Source organism: Apostichopus japonicus, chromosome 9, assembly GCF_037975245.1.
Source record: "Apostichopus japonicus isolate 1M-3 chromosome 9, ASM3797524v1, whole genome shotgun sequence".
NCBI lineage: Eukaryota > Metazoa > Echinodermata > Holothuroidea > Aspidochirotida > Stichopodidae > Apostichopus > Apostichopus japonicus.
Window position 1 is genome coordinate 7,028,530 of NC_092569.1, and position 19,160 is coordinate 7,047,689.

The window sequence follows — 19,160 nt, forward strand, 5'->3', positions numbered from 1 at the left end:
AAGTCATCAAAACACAATACGGGGTATTTTTTTTTTGATGAATCTCAAACAAGTTCCTCAGAATCACTGTTTCCGAAACTACCTACTATCCGGTGTGAGAATTTGCTACAACACTGTGGCTAAGAATGGGACCATATTGACACTTTTGTTTTCTTGCAAAAGTGATATAGATTGAATTCTATGTATATTGAAATTTTATTTCATGGTCTTGCTGGCTTGTATGTCTCTGGCATTGCAACGAATATAATGCTTGTTTTGGTGCAGGTAGTGCAAATCTTTGCAAACACATTTCTATCAAATTAACAATGAGTTCGATTAAATTCCTGCAAACCCTTGTGAACCGCATGACTGTTTGAATGTTTTACTTGGCTTACCACAAATAACCCATTACAATAAAATTAATTCCACCTTCAGAGTGACAAGATTAAAAACGGCTTTTAAGGAATTCGATGGCGCTAGTTTGAAACCGTGTGTGTTTTAATATAAAATAATTATATGGCTCTTACAGGCATCCGTAGATTCACTTTTAGGAGAATAGCGCCTCATCAGGCCACGTATTCAGTGGACGGTGGCTGCAAGCATGCCGGTCGCAGAGATGTCACCACCTCTGGCCAAAGGCAAGGATTCACGCACGCCACCTAGTACGCTTCTGATCGATTTGACCGACCCTCTGCGCATCCTCCCGGGTTCTTTTGCGACAACAAGGGAGACATGGCACGGGATCCTAGGCCACAAAAAAGCACCATGCCACAGCCAGAGGTATTATCGCCAGAGGCCTGTCTTGAACCCTAGCCACGATTTACACGACCGACGAGGAATGAGTCTTTCGTCACCCTCTATAGCATCGGCCACCACATCAGCTAGTAAATTATATGGTTGAATTAATATATCAAGACTTCAGTGTGGACTGATGAAAGAGAAAAAGAATTTTAAATGTGTATAACCATTGATGAAGTCGAACTCAGTTAATCAGGTTACCAGTCCACTGCTCTATCCGCTGAGCCATTTGACGAGTTAACTTTCTATGAGCTTAAATTGGTATTGTTGGTTGGATACAATCTATTGGTAACAGTAAACGACACTGCCTTCAACGAAATCTCTATTCATCCTGTTTTACTGTTTTATCTGAATATCTTTATGAAAAAGAAGCTCACGCTTGTCTTTGTTTTCGTTGCAGCAAGCAGTAAGAATTTCGTTTCCTTCTAAGACGTAAATGTAAAATAGGCTTATGCCCCGATACTATCGATGACTTCGAAGCAAGCAGTAACAGACAAACGGATTCAGTAAAATATTCTTATTCACAAAAGGTTATTTAAGATTATGCTCGCAAGAGAGGTCTTGCTGCAAGTTGTGTTCTTTTACAACTAAATTCTATGCAGACGATCATGAACTGGAGTAAGCCTGAAATTTCAACAAACAATACCTATTCACATTTCAGTACTGTTTTGAATGAGGAAGGAATAATGCTTATTAAGTCAAACACGTTAACTACATGTGACTAATCTTATTTAGGGATCTGAATGGCTGGAAATAGCACGGTTATTTCGAAACCCGAAACAGGATTCATAGGATTTTGAGTTTATGCAAGTAGATTTGGAAACACGGGGATCGGGAATTCGTCAATTAAAATACTTTGTTTAATCCGCAGTGACTTGATGTGCTTATTGACCCTCTGAAACTGCGGCATTGGCTGGATAGCCCGCCGCCCCCAAATGACTGTGTTCACAAACACAGAACTGTGTATTTAGCTTAATAAAAAATATTAGCATCATCTTTATAAATATCAAATTTGATATTAGCAGCCAACTTGATCACGTTGTTTACAATTGTTGCATTTTGAAAGACTGAATGGTAATGAGGTTGGGACGGTGACGAGGAGGGGGTTTGGATGTTTTTATAGCTATATATGTGCAATACAAGTCAACACTCTGACATGGTCGAATAAAGATAAAGTTTCCTCCTTCTTCTGCTGATTTGAAAAGAGGAAATTGAATCGCCTCTCATATAGAGTATGGGTTTGAAAATTAATCCAAAACGCATCCAGAACTCTGCTTTACTTTCACTTCATCACCTCACCAAATGTGTTCATGCAACTTATTGAATCTTGAAAAGGCATCATGTTACAAAGTTTTCTTTGAGCTGTTGTGAGTCTGAATCAAAAGGAAGGAATAAACCAATGAGAACATGTGAACTATAGAAACATTCTTTGCATTTACTTTCAAATCATTGGAGGATTAGAGACTACATATACGTTTATCAAAGAATTATTCTCCATGATAAGTGAAGCATGACTTTAATGATGATACGTGGCGTTGTATAGTGCATCACGGTATATGAGGATAAGTATAGCATGACTTTAATTATCATACGTGGCGTTGTATAGTGCATCACGGTATATGAGGATAAGTATAGCATGACTTTAATGATGATACTTGTCGTTGTATAGTTCATCACGGTATATGAGGATAAGTATAGCATGACTTTAATGATGATACTTGTCGTTGTATAGTTCATCACGGTATATGAGGATAAGTGAAGCATGACTTTAATGATGATACTTGGCGTTGTATAGTGTACCACGGTATATGAGGATATGTGCAGCACGACTTGATGATACTTGGCGTTGTATAGTGTACCACGGTATATGAGGATAAGTGAAGCATGACTGTAATGATGATACGTGGCGTTGTATAGTGAATGTTTATTGGATGTTGTTTGAAACCAGTATAATTTTCAACAACAAAAAATTATAAAAAGGATTAAAAAACACATTTAAAATGTAAAGTGATATTCAAAATATAAAACAGTTCCATTAGTTGTTAAGAATGATTACTGAAAGGTTGAAGAGACATACAAGTATATTAGAGGTTCTAAGTGATCAGACTGAATAAATATTGCAGCACGATAAATAAAAGAATTTCAGTACAGCTGAATTCGTATTTTGGCAAGATGTGGGGATTTCTAAGATTTCTGCTGGATGTAGCTAAATGACTCATAGGTGAAGCATGCAATGGGTGGTTTTGGTTGTTTTTAATAGTATTTGTCATTCTTATGAGTTGGGTCTTAGCAGAGGTATTCACGATTACTCTTAATGAATGGTGATCTACTTTCAATATATAGCCTGCATACTTAAGAAACTTCATTAGTCTATTCTTATCTTTACATATTATAAAGTGATACCAAACAGGTACAGTATAAATAATATGCGACAGGATAACAGAATTGAATAAATTTTCCTTTGCTGCTTTGTTAAAGAATGACACAATATAAGCTAAAATAGATGCGATATGGTACACCTTGCTCAATATCTTTGATATATGACAGTTCAACGTCAGTCTGTCGTCAATGCGTACCCCTAAATAGTCAATCTTGGACGTTCTCTAAACCTCAGCCCCCTGAATTTAAATATTTAATTTTCTATAATAATATTCATATTTTAATTATATTTTTAAATGAACTTTTTACCAATTCATCTTCAATTTTCGTAATTTACTTTTTGAATTTTTGATGTCCTTTTTATAATATTTATATTTATACTGGGGAAAAAATGAAACTGTATTTGTACACTTTGTGATTATGATGACACAAGGCCTTCATGCTTTATGTTTATTTTGCAAAGCACATTTCCTTAGACTGTTTGGGATTGAGGAACAAATTCTTTTGATCACATGTTGATACCGAGTCGTTAAGAGATCGTTGGGAAATTTGATTGATCACAGACAAATGAACTTTTGGATACTTTGCATGAAATTGCAGTGTCGTCGGCATATTTTGTGACGGAGATGTGATCATTAAATTTGATTTCATAATTGTGTATATTAAATAATAAAGCAGATAATGGACCCCCCTGAGGTACACCAACTTTTATTTCAGACTTATCTGACAACCCTTTCTCCAATTTAACTTGTCGTGACCATCCCTTTAAAAAGTAAGCCATCCGATGTATGAGTCATGGCTCAATAAAGTATCTAGATAATTCCTTAATTAATTGATTCGGAAGGACTGTATTGAATGCACTGGAGAAATCGAGGAACAACACCTTTGATATAGTGGTTTCACAATTTCATGGATTAGTAACAGCACAGCGTCGATACAGGATACACCTGTTTTGTAAGCAAATTGACGTTTATCCCAAATCCAAGGGCGGCTGAAGCACTTTTAATCTGGGGGGGGGGCACCGACGTCGAAGGGCACTTTGAAGAAATTCGATTGGACTGATGCAACCTGATATTTAGTACCCTTGATAACTCTTATTGTATTATCTTATTTGCGTATACACATCACTCCATCAACGCCCCCCCCCCCCCCCCTCAAGGAAAAACTGCATACTAGCACTGCAATATGTGCAAATTGGGAAACAAGTTTTCTTCGAGACGAAATTAGGTGAAATCATTATAAAGTCCCTGCACACGCGATCGATACATGCATGAAAGCAAATGAACTATGTCAAAATACGAAAGGATGGGGTAGGTTATGGGATATTAAAACTATATTCATTATTCATAGTAGGCTATAAATGGCTTCCGCTTATTACAAAGTCACAATGTAATATAGCAATGCATTTTTGGAAATGCATTAGGAAGTTGGCAAATTGAATATGCATAATGACACCATAGGCGTAGGAGGCGGGGGGCTGGGGGCTGCAGCCCCCAAACCAAAAATGTTTGTGAAATTCGGGCAATATGCTGAGAATTTTTCGGGCACCTACTGAAAGAAAAATAATTTGCAATGTGTTTTTCAATGGTTAACCTGATCTTATTATTATCATTATTATTGTAACGACTTCCCCAATAATTCTATCCCATATGAAAGGGTAATAAGACGGTAAACGATTGTATGTTATTGGCATGCGATGTAACAACCGATGCATGCCTATATGATATTGACATTAACACGAAGGCCCCAAATCAAACTGGGCTCCTACGCCTATGAATGGCACTAACCGGAATGTTAGAAATCTTGTGGTAGTAAACATTTGAGTTTGACCCACATAAATTCATTAATACTTCTAAATGAGGATTAGATCTCTTACTGAAATATCGCTAACCTAATAAGGTGATCAAGAGTACAATTTTTATGTAGAAAAAAAGGGCACATTTTTAACCTGAGGAAAAGTGGGGGGCACGTGCCCCCTGTGCCCCCCCCCCCGGTTCCGCCGCCCTTGCCCAAATCTGATCAATACTCTTCATTAACTGTGGTAACAAGAACTTTTGCATGCTATTATATGCAATACTTGCTAAGTCAATTGGTCAGAATCATTAACATGTTTGGGTTTCTTCATTTTGGGAACAGGGGATGTTAATGTTGTTTTCCACAAACTAGGAATTTCAATATTTTGAACGCTTTCCTGAAATGATGCGTAAACAGGGGCTAATTCATTTGGACAGCATTTAAATACCCACCGGGGAATCTTGTCTGATTAACATGCAACACCGCTGTTAACTTTACTGAATTGGCGAGATACCAGATTAACATCTAATTTAGGAAAACCATCCTTTAATTCGGGTAAACTTAATGGGATGTCTTTACTGACAGAATCATTAAATCGTCCAAAATATTCAGTCAATTCACTCCCTATAGCTCTTTATCGATACGCATAATATTGCCATCTCTGTTCGGATCTCTTATAGATTTGACAATATCCCAAAAAGTACGAGAGTTTCCTTTTATTTGTCCAAAAGTGTTACTTCTTATGTCATGTACATATTTGTTAGTTGTACTCTGTATCTTATTCCGTAGGTTTTTATTCCCCTCCTCAAAAGCCCTCTGCTTGTCTTTTTCCAGTTGTTTAATCATATTGTTTAATTCTGTTGTTTAATCCTGTTGTTTAATCCTGTTGTTAAATCCTGTTGTTTAATCCTGTTGTTTAATCATATTGTTTAATCCTGTTGTTTAATCCTGTTGTTTAATCATATTGTTTAATCCTGTTGTTTAATCCTGTTGTTTAATCATACTGTTTAATCCTGTTTTTTAATCCTGTTGCTTAATCATATTGTTTAATCCTGTTGTTTAATCCTGTTGTTTAATCCTGTTGTTTAATCCTGTTGTTAAATCCAGTTGTTTATTCCTGTTGTTTAATCCTGTTGTTTAATACTGTTGTCCGGGGGTATTCGTTTTATCATATCAGTGGGTGCCAGTCGCTTTTGTGGTATACATACGTCACTGACAAAGCCAATATAACTTGAGACTACTTCCGTTAATTCACTTAAATCCATACGGAAAGCTAAAATTAGACAGCTATGTGTTCCTAATCCGATTCTGTATACCTGCCCGTGTGCCTCTGTATAGTCGTTGTATTGGTTGTTCTTGCAGTTTGCTCACCAACTAGATGTGAGTCTATTGTGACGTCGTGCATATATTTCCGGATATCATGCAATGTCTCTGCTATTTAGTATAGTTGTCGATGCCGTCCTATGCATTGGTATTGTTGGAGTGCATCATGACTATACACTTTCACTGAAGAAAGGCATATATCTATAGTAAATACTAACTGTAATAAAACACGGTTTTACATCTAACCCGTTTTTGGAATTCCTTAAAAACAACATGGTTAGTGTTAGTAGTCACACATAAAGACATCAAAAGATGAAAAAAATACTTATTTAATCACCAAAAAACTGCACTACTCATTTCATTCACGGCAGCTCAGTACAAGCGCCAGTCCAACTCATATAGTGCATCGCGGTATGTGAGGATAAATGACTCATGACTTTAATGATGATACATGGCGTTGTATAGTGCATCAAGGTGTATATATATATATAACATTGATAATTTCCTACTGCTGTGAGTGGAACACACAGGTTCATGGTTATACTGTTGAAAAAGTTGTTGCTGCAGCCTACCAGTCGAGGTGTTGTTTTGACTATATCTTTCTGTTAAGAAGTCGTATTTTTGTTATCTAGGTACGTGAAAATCTTACTATTTGTATTAAAACCTACAATAACCTAATTAAGTTATTTAGTAGTAGGCTTAAATGAAGACCTATGTAAGCCAGAATGTTCTGTTCTTAATCAGATTCGGTAACTAGCGGGAAATAATTAGTTAAATAAATTGCTTATTAGTAGTTTTAGCCCAGCTGTTCTACTGCTCCATGGGAAATTCAGCTTGACAGTGTTTGCTCCATTACAGACTTCTTCCCAACACAGGAGATTGGAAGGCAGCCTGTTGACTAGTCGAAAGGTGGAAGTGATTGTGGCAGCCATGTTGTTGCAATAGGATTATAAATCAGGGTTTGTTAGCGCTGTTATCATACTTAACTTTATCTGGGGAACACGAACACGTAAGAAGTAACTATCAACTCCTGATATAAACTTCAGTAAAGAGATACATACGATCTTTGCAGTGACAATGACATTTGTCAAGATAGTACTCCTCCATTATAAAATACTTCCCTCACTGACCCCTGGCCCTCACATAAAAGTTTAAGTCTTAACCTTAATGAGTCAGAGAAAAATTTAAATATAATTATTAAAACAACTTTCAATTTAGTGCACTATACAACGACACGTCTCAAAATTAAAGTCATTCTTCACTTGTATGTTAGATCCTCCTGCAAGCAGGAACTCGGGAAGAAGCCTCATTGGCTTATCAAAGCCTCAAGCTGGCCGAAGTCAGTCTCTTGGATTCAAATTTAACGTCCTTGATTATGAATTGTCAATTGTCAATAACTGTGTAACTGGACGATATATATACATTAATCTTGGAGTGACCCGAACTGAGGACCTTATCACTGGAAGGCACCGGCGTTAACCACTGAGCTAACACTCCTTGAGTGCCACGTATCATCACGTAACATCAACGCCACGTATCATTATTAAAGTCCTGCTTCATTTATCCGCATATACCGTGATGTACTATACAACGCCAAGTATCATCTTTACAGTCATGCTTCACTTATCCTCATATACCGTGGTACACTATACAACGCCACGTATCATCATTAAAGTCATGCTTCACTTATCCACATATACCGTGACTATACAACGCCACGTATCATTATTGAAGTAATGCTTCATTTATCCGCATATACCGTGATGCACTATACAACACCACGTATCATTATACCACATCAGGCATCGTCGTCTATCTGGCATCTCAGTATCACAGTCAGGTTTAAGTTAGGATATATCCGATAGAACGTTCATTTCCATTAACAACAGAACACACTTCCTTCGCATATGTCCTTCACAAAGAAGAAGATTGGCTATGGATATTTTACTTTCGAGAGTGAGGTTAATGGAGTGCATTTTCATACAAACTCATGATTATTCATAGATCAACCCTGAGTTGTATCATCATGTATTATCATCGTCATCATCACAACTGCCATCCATTCATACATGCAGAACTACGAATATGTTCTGGAAAGTACAAAGATACCCAAGTATCCTTGTCACTAACTATTTGAAGGTGGAACGAAACACATTTAATCAATGTAATGGAAGCTACGTGTAAGTCACATGCCAGTTTTTAACTGTGTAATATATTTGGCTGATCCATATGTCGACTGCCTTTTGGCTAAGATCATGTGTAGTATCTGTTCTTTCAGGGAATGGTGATACACACCTGACGATGATCACACAGTCACAGTCCCGATGCAAGGGGACTGGGGCTGAGAGCGGATCAGTCGTTTGGTAGTTTGGTTTTCGTGCCCAGGTTCTTTCCTGGGCGACTTTTTCTTAAAACGTATATGTCGACTGTTAACGCCTTACCTGTCTGACGTCTGTGGCTTATCCTTATGTTACCTATTAACGCCTTATCTGAGATTATTTGGATTCAGGTCGCTGATATACAGGTGGAAACTTCTCATAATGGAAATTTTGATAATTTCGTTAGTTACACAATCCTTTGTCAACTAATTAGTCATTTGGGTCGGTCCACTGAAAAGTATGAACGACATATGAAATTTGATCACATATCTAGTTCATTACTTTACAGACGTTTGCAATCGATATTGAAATTATAATGTGTGGCTTATATGTAGCATTTAATCATAAAGCGTGATTTTTGCTTTGGTAATGAGTACCCGATTGTTGCCTATTTGTATTATGATTTAAACATTCGGAACTTACCAAACCTATCCTAAGTCGAGAAGAAAACTTATCAACTCAGGAAAACCCCTGCATTTTGTCTGGTTGTCACTGAAATGATCATAGAGTAGGAAAATATCCAAATTATTTGCTTTTCTTTGTTTCTTTTCAAAACCAGGCATAACTAGATTAGCTGATGATAATGTGAGCATTGTTTATAATGATAATTTATTATTTTAGGTCAGTGCAAGTAAACTATTGATGAATTCCTGTTTTCATACAGAATCGGTGTTGCAATAGTTCGTCTTTAATTCCGATTGATCACATGCTATAAAGTTGTTCCTCTTCTCAAGGAAGCATTGAAAGTGCATTGACAAATTCAATAAAGAAGATTCATTTATCAAGCCCTCACATGATCCTTATCTTATGCTGTATCTTGACATCGTGGTACCAGTTTAAATAGTAACAGATGTTGTTCCACTTAGAAGAAGACTAAAGAAGTCCATCAAGTTTGACGAGTCCCTGCATTCGACAACATCACATCACCAAGATGAGACTTTCGCTAACCCTCGTTATTTGCATGTGCCTGCTAAGCTCAGTGCTGGGTGAGTTTAAACACAGTATTAATTTCCTTTCCGCACCTTTCCTTTCCGCACCTCAAGTAGCAGGCAAAACTCCACTTCATGGCGAAAGGAACACTTGACCTAATTATTTCACAGTCAAGGGCGACGCCAGAATTTCTAAAGCCGCAAAGGGGGAGGGGGGCAAACTTGGAAGGGGTGGTAAACGTCCTTGTCCTCCACGCTTCATCACTACATTTTAATGTATTAAAACTTTAATTTTGCATGAAATTCGTTTTCGAGACCGACTGCAGTCAGGCGCGTATCCAGGGGGGAGCGAAAAGGACGACCGCGCACCCCCCCCCCCCCCCATTTGAGCACATATTTTTTATGATATCGCTAGTAATTTTAAAATAAAAAATGCTTAGATGCAACTTACTAGGCCTGGGTAGTGCCATTTCCAGTGATGTAGGAGGCATTTTCAACCAAAAATGTTCCTGTACGCTTCGCGCCAACTCATGGTGGCACTAAGATACTCTGCCTACAAGCTTCGCCCCTTGACAAATTCCTCGCAACGCGCCTGTCTGCAGTGCCTATCTGAGCGATGCTTCAACCATATTCCAATAAAAGCGGCATCATGCTTTATGATCATTGCTATACACTGTTGATAGCTAGAAGTGGAGGCGAGGAAGAAAATATGATCATTTTAGATAATTCTTGTTCGCCTTGGTGGCGTTTTGGAAGAAGTGTAGTACACTTCAGTTATGGGCATGCAGGGGAGCGAAGTCCCCAGAAGTTGCAGCATTTTGAGATATTTCTTGTTCTTTCGTAGCTTAGTTACATAACAAAAACACATGTAAGAAAGCATTTCGTTAGCCTAATATTAACTAACGCCGGCAAATATATACATAAGGGAGAGTATTTCAGAGTAGCTGACGGGGAGGGGAGGGCGAACTGTGGGGGGGGGGGAGCCGTATCAATTCGTTAGCGCAAGTCCCGTGCAACACGCAAGCTGCTTGAAACCATGTCATATTAAAGCCTATGCATTTTGCCACAGGGTACATGTTCCAACTGCGGATAATCCAAACGTTGAACTGCCGATTTCAGTGGTTCAAGCAGTATTTGCCATGCAATTTTTTCTCTTAACTCCTTAAAGATAATTTAAAGAAGAACAACATATTAACCCAATCGGACTTGGGGGGTCAAAAATATTCACTTAGGAAAGTTTGAGCCTAAAAACACAATTAAAATTGCACAGTAAATACTATACTAAAACGCTTTTTGAAAAATCCTCCTCTTTACCGTATTACAACTGCCAAAAACATGTATTGATCATTCCATGCAAGGGGCATTACAAAGTGTTTGGTATGTACTTTTCATTGATATGAAATTGATGTTCATTCGTTTAATTCTTTAAATTGGACCCGGTACCAACCTACTGAACCCCTTCTAAACAAAAATCCTCGGACTTATTATCACCAATTGGCAAGAGATTGACGCTCCACTGTATGTTATTCTACATACATGGTGCACATAACGCTGCGTTATACTCGAATACCGTACAAATTTACGAACAGCATGAAATGAGGTCCATTCGAAACCTATTTCTTTTGAATTTTAGGTAAAATTATTTGCCAAGGTCATTAGATGTTGATTGATGTAGGAGTTATTTTGTGAATCAAAAATGTGAATATTGGTTTAGAAAAAAGGAAGGAGTTGTCATGGGTCTAGCTCTTCATATTAAGCTAGCGTAGGTTTCATAGGACAGATCCATTTTCATTAATAGGGCTGGTGTATATGCATGAAACTAAGTAAATAATTTCTGTTGACTTTGGCGCTATATAAATGTCTTCTGATTGATTGATTGATTGATTGATTGATTGAATAACATTGATTATAGGTATTGCAACAAATATTTCTACCACTATTATAGATTTTGTTAATTTTGTTTGATTTTGTTTAAATTCAATTTATCTCAAGAACAAAATATAAAGATTCATGCATTTCGTTTTGTGATCCCACTTCAAAATCGAACAGCCCCCGTACAGGTCCCATAAATTACGGTTAAGCTGTATGAGTCATACACTTGCTCACTTTGGTCACATTTATTGAGGTATTTTAGTGTACATTATAGGGAGAAAGGAACTGATATATGCACCATGCTTGTGGGAATTCCCCCCACCCCCTCATCCCACCAACCCCGTTGGCGCCGCCACTGCCCATGGTGACAATTTCAAAATGACATTCAGACTGCAAATTCACGTGGCATTGTCTATTCTAAGCAACGAATTGCAAAAGTAACGAATATTGTAGAGAAAAAAATCTTTAAAAAAGGTTCTTATCCACGGAACGCTTTTTGTAATAAATGCCATTTGTCGATCATGGTGCAGAATATATTAAGCTTGGTTTTTAGTGGTACGCTCTTTAGTTATTTACAATACGTTGCATTATATTTTGTTGTTTTTGATAGGCAACACGAGTTTGTGTGCTAATAGATGTCTAATAGATTACGACAACACTCTGCCCTGTCAGTGCAACGATGCATGTCCCAACTACGGGAATTGTTGTTCGGACTTTTTCTCTGTTGGCTGTGATACAGGTAGGTGCAGGTACAACAAGACACATTAATAAAGCCAGGCAAAGCTATAGTCGTCAGACAAATGTATTTTGGTTTCGATGAAATGTATAACCTTTGTGGTCACCAGTTTGGGGCCACCATGGGTCAAATTTTGACATTTTATAAACACGATATCTCAAGAAGGAAAGCTTGGACCAATCTCGTTTATCGTGTGAATGAGTACCCCTTTAAGAAAAAGAAGCCTATTGTTTTCGTGGGGGTCAAAGTTTATTTGGGGTCACTAGGGATCAAAATGTGAAAACCTTTAAACACGATATCTCAAGAAGGGACCAATCTCATATTTAGTAAATAGTTGTGACACGTTCAGTACCAGTTGCATATGTTTTTTTTTTTTTTTGGGGGGGGGGGGGGAGTCAAACCATCTGGAGTCACCAGACGCCAAATTGTGGAATGCTTGTCTCATAATCTACCGTAATTAGCTTATGAGCATCCGTAGAATCCGAATTCAGAAGTCGTGAACAAATTGCCTATAGCTACACTGTGCCGCTGACTGCATACGTCGGTCGTTGCATTACAAAGGTGTGCTGTTTGTACATACGACGTTGCTATTAGTATGAACGATTCCAATGTGATTCATAGGGATTATAGGCCAACGGTATATCTTTGCTTCCGTTGTTGAAGTTTTCCGTCGTATTTCGCAATTGTCGAGATTCAGTGCCAAATGAAAACTTCAGGCAGTGTATGTAGTTACGTTGGGAAATGACTAGGCGCCGTTTACGAAAATTAACTGTCGCCTAGTTAGATTTTTATCAATGACCAATCTCAATGCGAATTAACGGTGAGAAATGGTTCGTTATCTGCACGTGCATGATGCACGGGAAGTTTTCATGTGCGGAGATTATTCACAAACTCCACGGAGCATTTATAAACATATAGCGAAAGCATGACATAAAATCTAAAATAACATTTTATGACAGGGAACCGTTTCATCTTACGAAGTACGTAATGTGTTTTAAAGGCATTCATAAATATGTTGTGGTCAATTATTAATTTCTCAACCAATTAAAAAAGGTTATTAAGCATCGATATCACGACGGCTTGGTTATGCGGGAAACCCATACACATTAGAGTATAGTACTAGCGGCCCAGGTAGAGTACTAACAATAAACTTGGGACATTCCAATCTGAAGTTTTCATATGAGAGCATTAAATTAGCATAGCCAAACAACAAACTTTTAAAAGTTGTAGGCTATCCGCTTTATTCCGAGTTTTGCGATAGTGAAATTCATAAGTTAATTACACAAGATCCCTCTAGCGTTGATCTGCAGAAAACAAATCGACAAAACACGATTATCTGTCATTTTGGTAAAACATAGTATGTCTAGTGTGTCACATTCATATAAGATTGTTCATGTAGCATCATCGAAACCACACTTCAGTTTTGCTGTCTGGTGTTATGTTCGAATGGCACATTTAATTATAATAAGTTAATGATCCAAGCAGAGACTGGCGAATGTTTTCTTTTCTTTTTTCTCTCTTTTTATAATCGCTATTATTTTTTCTCGCACTTGCAGCGGCGACGAGCTCCTGCTATGACCGATGTCTAGTACCCTATGACGCTGCGCTTCCATGTCAGTGTAATGACCAATGCTCATCTTTCGGAAATTGTTGTAGTGATTTCAACAATGCAAACTGTCCAAGTGTCCACTCTGGTGGTTGTAAGTTTATCCCTTACTCATTTACTGTGTACAGTGCAATCCTTCAGGTATGACTCAAGTAATCGTATATATAAATTTATTATTTTGTACCTATATATACCGAGTGTACTACCATTAACAATGTCATCCTGTGTGATGAAAAAACGGTTTTATTGTAAGACGTGCTAATGTAATTACTTTAGAGTAAAATCATATACGGAGTTATATCAGTATATGTATGGATTCCGTAGTAATGGTAACGAAATTTTACTGTTCCTTAATGTATATATGTTCTCTGTATTAGGTATATTACAGCCTGCTGGGCTCATCTTGTAACTGTGAACCACATAGGCCTATATAGACGGTTACAATATAGTATCATTTGAAGCAGCTGCTTGGGTCGCTACATAATCTATCTTGCCATCAGCAGCTGTATCTTTATCTTGTTGTATTCACGCCACAACAGATGTTGAAGAGAAATGCCTTTATCATGCCAGCATCAGTATATATAGGCCTGTAGTGAGTCAAGCACTATACACCATGCAAAGCCGTTAGGAACCGTTGAGGCCAAAGTCCAGTTCAAACTTTTTTCTCTCTAGAAGAAAGTAAAAGTTCATGGCCCTCGTACTCCTTACGATCGCTAAAGAATCTTGAGTATATATATGCGGTGAGAAATGGACTAAGGCCTTGTTTAAGGAGAAACTATAAAGACAATCTCAGTCAAGGAGTTAATCAGTATATGTTTCACAAGTATGGAGCGAGGACGGGCCCGAGACAAAAATATGTCACTGAACCCCATATACATTATTCTCTATTTTATACTTTCACATCATCTTCCCCATCCCCCATAATTGACCACGAGCCCCGGGACTACACCCTCCTACCCCTTCCCTACCGTCCAACCTGTTCTCAATCAATGTAACATATTCAACGTGTATCACATGCTGTTAAAGGTCCATTTGTTTTGGTGGTTTGCTATTTGTGACCATTTCTTTCGTATTTGGTTGAATCTTAATCACTCTCATCAGCTGTACCATTGACCATCTCAAGTAATTGTTTTAATATTACATATCTTAGCTGGTGGTGCCTTGACTTTGACTGAATTCGCTGAGGATTTGTGGTCAAGCGACACCAACAGAATCTCTAGCAGTCGCTACAGCTACAACCGTGGAACGTATATCTCCAACACTGGTGACAAGGTCGATCGTTCGTCGGGAGAGTAAGTACTGAATATATCATCAGAAGAGATTAACTATAGTCAGATATTAAACGATCTACCTAGCAATGACTTCACATACTCACTACACGTGTCATAGTTGCATCTATTTTAGTTTTCAAATTATTCACCTTTTCTAAAATATCTGGAATACTTCATTTAAGCACCGTTAGTGATGCCTTCACTTTTCCGTTTCAATTCTAATTGTTAATGTTGATCCAAGCATGATCTTTAAAGATGCTATAATTCTGTTCAATGTTTCCCTTTCTCATACACAAAAAGACATGCAAGGATAACATCCATCACAAATATCCGGAAGTTACCAGTATATTATAAGTTTTAAACATTTTAGTTTACCGACATCATGGTTTTTTTTTCCGACTGATCTTGTGTTGTTAATTCTCCAAGACTGACTTCTATCAATACAGTCACTCAGTGTATTCGTCAGTGGTAAAACTGTTGGTAGTTTAAAAATTGTAGTGATTCCTGAAAGTTTGCGATTAGTGATCTTAAACAGTATTGGCATATTAACGGACAGGGTGGGGGAGGGGTAGGAAGCTTTCGAAAGTGGGGGGCACAACATCAAAGGGGCACTTTCTCATTCCACAACCACCATTCGTTATGCTATAAACCGATACACACGGGCTATACCACTTATAAATGATGTGTTAATATGCTATCAATAATGTGCACGTGACTCTATCAACCTACATCTGTACGTCTGTCCATCCATAATTTAGAATTTTCCAAGGATTAAACTGACGGAGCATATGTAGTATAGAGTAATGTGCTAGTAGAATGAGCTGCAACATTAATTTGTGCATATATTGAGATTGTTTATTGTTAACCGTGTTACACTAAGATATGGGAATCCTTTTTAAAAATAACACGTACAGACTAAAAATGAATAATTAAAATAAAATATTAAAATTAACAAAAGCTTAAGATATCCAAACGACAGTTCTGCATCAAAGGGGCACATTCAATTGCCAGTAGGGCAAATTTGCTATTTTGGGGAAAAAATGGGGGCACGTGCCCCCAGTGACCCCCCCTCCCCCACCCCAGCGCCTAAGCACCTGTCAAGAGATACGGTAGGAATGGCTAGTCACCATTTTCCTTGGTCGCTTGTTTTTGAAGAAATGTGGTTGACTAACGAAAAAAACTTGTAATACTGTTATATTGCTTACACATAATGATTAAATGGTATACTATTAGCGGAATAAACATAATGGATAGCCTATATGCATGCTACACAATATCATTCGATGGGTGTGCTGGGAAACCTATAAACAAACGAAGCAGTGAAATAAATCAGTTATAAAACACTTGCATATAAAAACTCAAAAGTTACCCCAAAAAATGAAGCGTTTTGACATCGTTTTATTTGATTTTCCATTCAGGTTTGCCACATTCCTATAGAAGGCATTTTAATTATAATTTCTGTTACTTTTTACAGTTTGTTCACTTATTTCGATCAATCCATCCTCAATGGAGCTACTTTCGCGCCGTTCTACGATCTTCTTGACAACTACATCACAAGTGAAGGAGTGGCAGAATCCTTCACAGCCGCAGAAAATGCGGAAATAGATACCTTTCTTGACGCTATATTTGCTACCACTGTGATGGGAAAAACTACCAGCTATTTGATGGCGGAGGGTAAGTTCAACATCTTCTACCCATGCTTATTTGATGAGGTATAAGTTTAATCTTCTCATACCAAGGCCCGATGCAAGTAGTATCATAAAAGAGGGGGCACGTCGAGAACTTTTTTAGCCATACCACATCCGAGGTCATCAGCCATGATCGCGAAATTTTCATATACCAACGATCCTAAAATTTCTCCAAATTTCATTTCTGAAGGTTCTCATGCCATCCAAATTCTTCCCAGATACTCAACAGTATATTTAATTGGCCATTTTACTTAGAAGATGTTGATATTTCTGTTCTAATTGGGGGGTAAGGGAGCTAAAAAGAAATTTCAAATATATAAAGTTATTTTACGAAATATTCGAAAGTAAAAAGAAAAAGAAATAAAAGGCCCGTAATATTACTACAGACGGACCAATCGAATCAGCCCCTAAGGCAACTTGACATGATTTGTTGATTTTAACCGACAGGTTTGGTAACTTCCGAGAGCGATTTAAGGAGCAAAATGGAGACCATGTGGTTCTCATCCTATAAGCGTCAAACAAGTGGAGATTCCAGCGGATTTGAGCACTGTTTTCTGGGAGAGTGGAAGTCTTCCACAGCAGTTAATGGCTTCCACAACTGGATTCAATTTTACAAAGAAGAGAATGAGGGTGATATCAACTACTTTGGATACGTGGAGGAGGCTAATGTAAGTATACAATCTGTCAATTAGCAAGTAAATACATGGAAGTTGATAACTAGAAATAATAACCTGATCCATGCATTACAGTCAGTGACGCTTCGCTCTTCATTAATTAATAACGCCTATATTCGATATCAGGCGGGCGACAAAATGGGGGTAACGAATGTATTAATTAAGAAAGACGGTCTGCAGCCCAAATCGCTTCAGCGAGAATATTAGGCCTACCACAGTACCCACGTAAATTTGGGCTACATCTTCACTTTTGTGATAGTATGCAAAATTGAATAGCGTATACACTATTCAATTGGTAATTGAAACATTCACACAAATGTTCAATTGTGTTATTGTATACCCACCGTTAACTTGAGATCTTTTAGATGAACGTCATGCTATCAAAACAGCATTCAACTCATCTACAAGACCAACACTGTGATTTTACTTTACGGTTTGTGGTACATTTATGTTCACAATGTCCTTTTATTTAACAGAACGGCAGTGTTTTTTTAATTAATGATGAATGCACATGCTATAGACAACGTTTTCCTGTTATTGAACACCTTTTATATTGAACGACATTTTTTTTTTTTTTAGCCATCCTTTATTGTCAAATCTTTTGCCATAATAACAAAATTATATAAAAACGTATATATGACACTAAATAACTGTTTGATTACAAATATTCAATGAGCATAGCACAATTACTAAAAGTGTCTCATTGGAGATTGTATGATAGAGGTCCTCGATGTTTACTATGATCTAAATGTTTCTCAACTTGTAAAAGAATTTTTAATTTATACAAAAATTAGTTAACGTTGGGAATGCTCAAATTTACTTTCTTCTGTAATATATAGTACTTGATATGAAAAATTAAAAAATTAAAAAAAATCAACGGATGCTTCAATAATAGTTGATAGCCGAAAAAAATATATTGAACGACCTGCTACAGTAATATTACCGTTTATTTACATATTGTTTTAACAATGTTACACGGACGAATTGGTCAACGTACACTCACTAATTATTCTGTAGTTGTTACGTCATATTCTGAGAAATATTTGCTTAATTTTAAACTTGTGTTCAGGTCAATAATGGTCTATTATTTTTCGATTCTTCAGCCAAATCTGATCTCCTTGCAATTCTCTTGGGGCTCTTCCTCGAGGGTAAAGACCATAACATCGATGATGTTTGGAGCAAGTCCAGAATTTGAGATGGCCATGTTCACCACTTGCTTTCTTAAGCACAAGAATGCTCGCTGTAACTTCACCCTTGACGGTTCCTCAGTGGCTATTCAAACATATGACATGTCGTCCAACACCAATCAAGTGGGATCTGCTTACTTTGCGGTTTAAATGGATGAAGTTAGGATCAGACCATCTTCATCAATCAGAAAACAAGAGAACCCTGCTTAATTGTATCGGCAGCAACAATTTTCGTTGATTCACGTCTGAAAATTAATATGTTTAACTGTGATATTATGATAACATGATTCCATAATATTTCACATTTATAATTCCATTATGTAATGTTATATAATATATACCATTTGTGCAATTAAGATCGAAATATGTAGCAGTACAAAAGAAACGATTGATATGCTGTTCTAATTTCTTTATCAGGCTGTCAGACCGGTCAATCGCTTTACAATATAACGAATGAACCCCTCCACCATTCGGTTCATCGCTTTACAATATAACGAATGAACCCCACCACCATTCGGTTAATCGCTTTACAATATAACGAATTAA

General features: G+C 37.3%; 1 protein-coding gene and 1 long non-coding RNA gene across 2 annotated transcripts; both read left to right on the forward strand.

Annotated features, from left to right (window-relative positions):
• The first annotated feature begins 6,571 nt into the window (after positions 1-6,571).
• Positions 6,572-7,878, forward strand: LOC139972914 (uncharacterized). The gene is made up of 2 exons (XR_011795095.1): positions 6,572-6,905; positions 7,547-7,878. It is a non-coding gene; the product is annotated as an uncharacterized lncRNA (long non-coding RNA).
• A 1,623-nt stretch (positions 7,879-9,501) lies between these two features.
• On the forward strand, positions 9,502-18,999 carry LOC139972910 (uridylate-specific endoribonuclease D-like). Its single transcript, XM_071979222.1, has 7 exons — positions 9,502-9,637; positions 12,063-12,191; positions 13,745-13,888; positions 14,945-15,086; positions 16,540-16,739; positions 17,201-17,421; positions 18,531-18,999. Exons 1-7 carry the CDS (start codon positions 9,583-9,585, stop codon positions 18,762-18,764), a joined length of 1,125 nt encoding a protein of 374 aa, XP_071835323.1. The 5' UTR covers positions 9,502-9,582; the 3' UTR covers positions 18,765-18,999.
• Positions 19,000-19,160: the final 161 nt, after the last annotated feature.

What these genes read in the sequence shown, in the direction of transcription:
- LOC139972910 (XM_071979222.1), top strand. Translation starts at nt 9,583, where the DNA reads ATGAGACTTTCGCTAACCCTCGTTATTTGCATGTGCCTGCTAAGCTCA. An exon ending in GTCGATCGTTCGTCGGGAGA is followed by an intron (nt 15,087 to 16,539) that starts GTAAGTACTGAA and finishes TACTTTTTACAG; the next exon opens with TTTGTTCACTTATTTCGATC. An exon ending in GATACGTGGAGGAGGCTAAT is followed by an intron (nt 17,422 to 18,530) that starts GTAAGTATACAA and finishes TCGATTCTTCAG; the next exon opens with CCAAATCTGATCTCCTTGCA.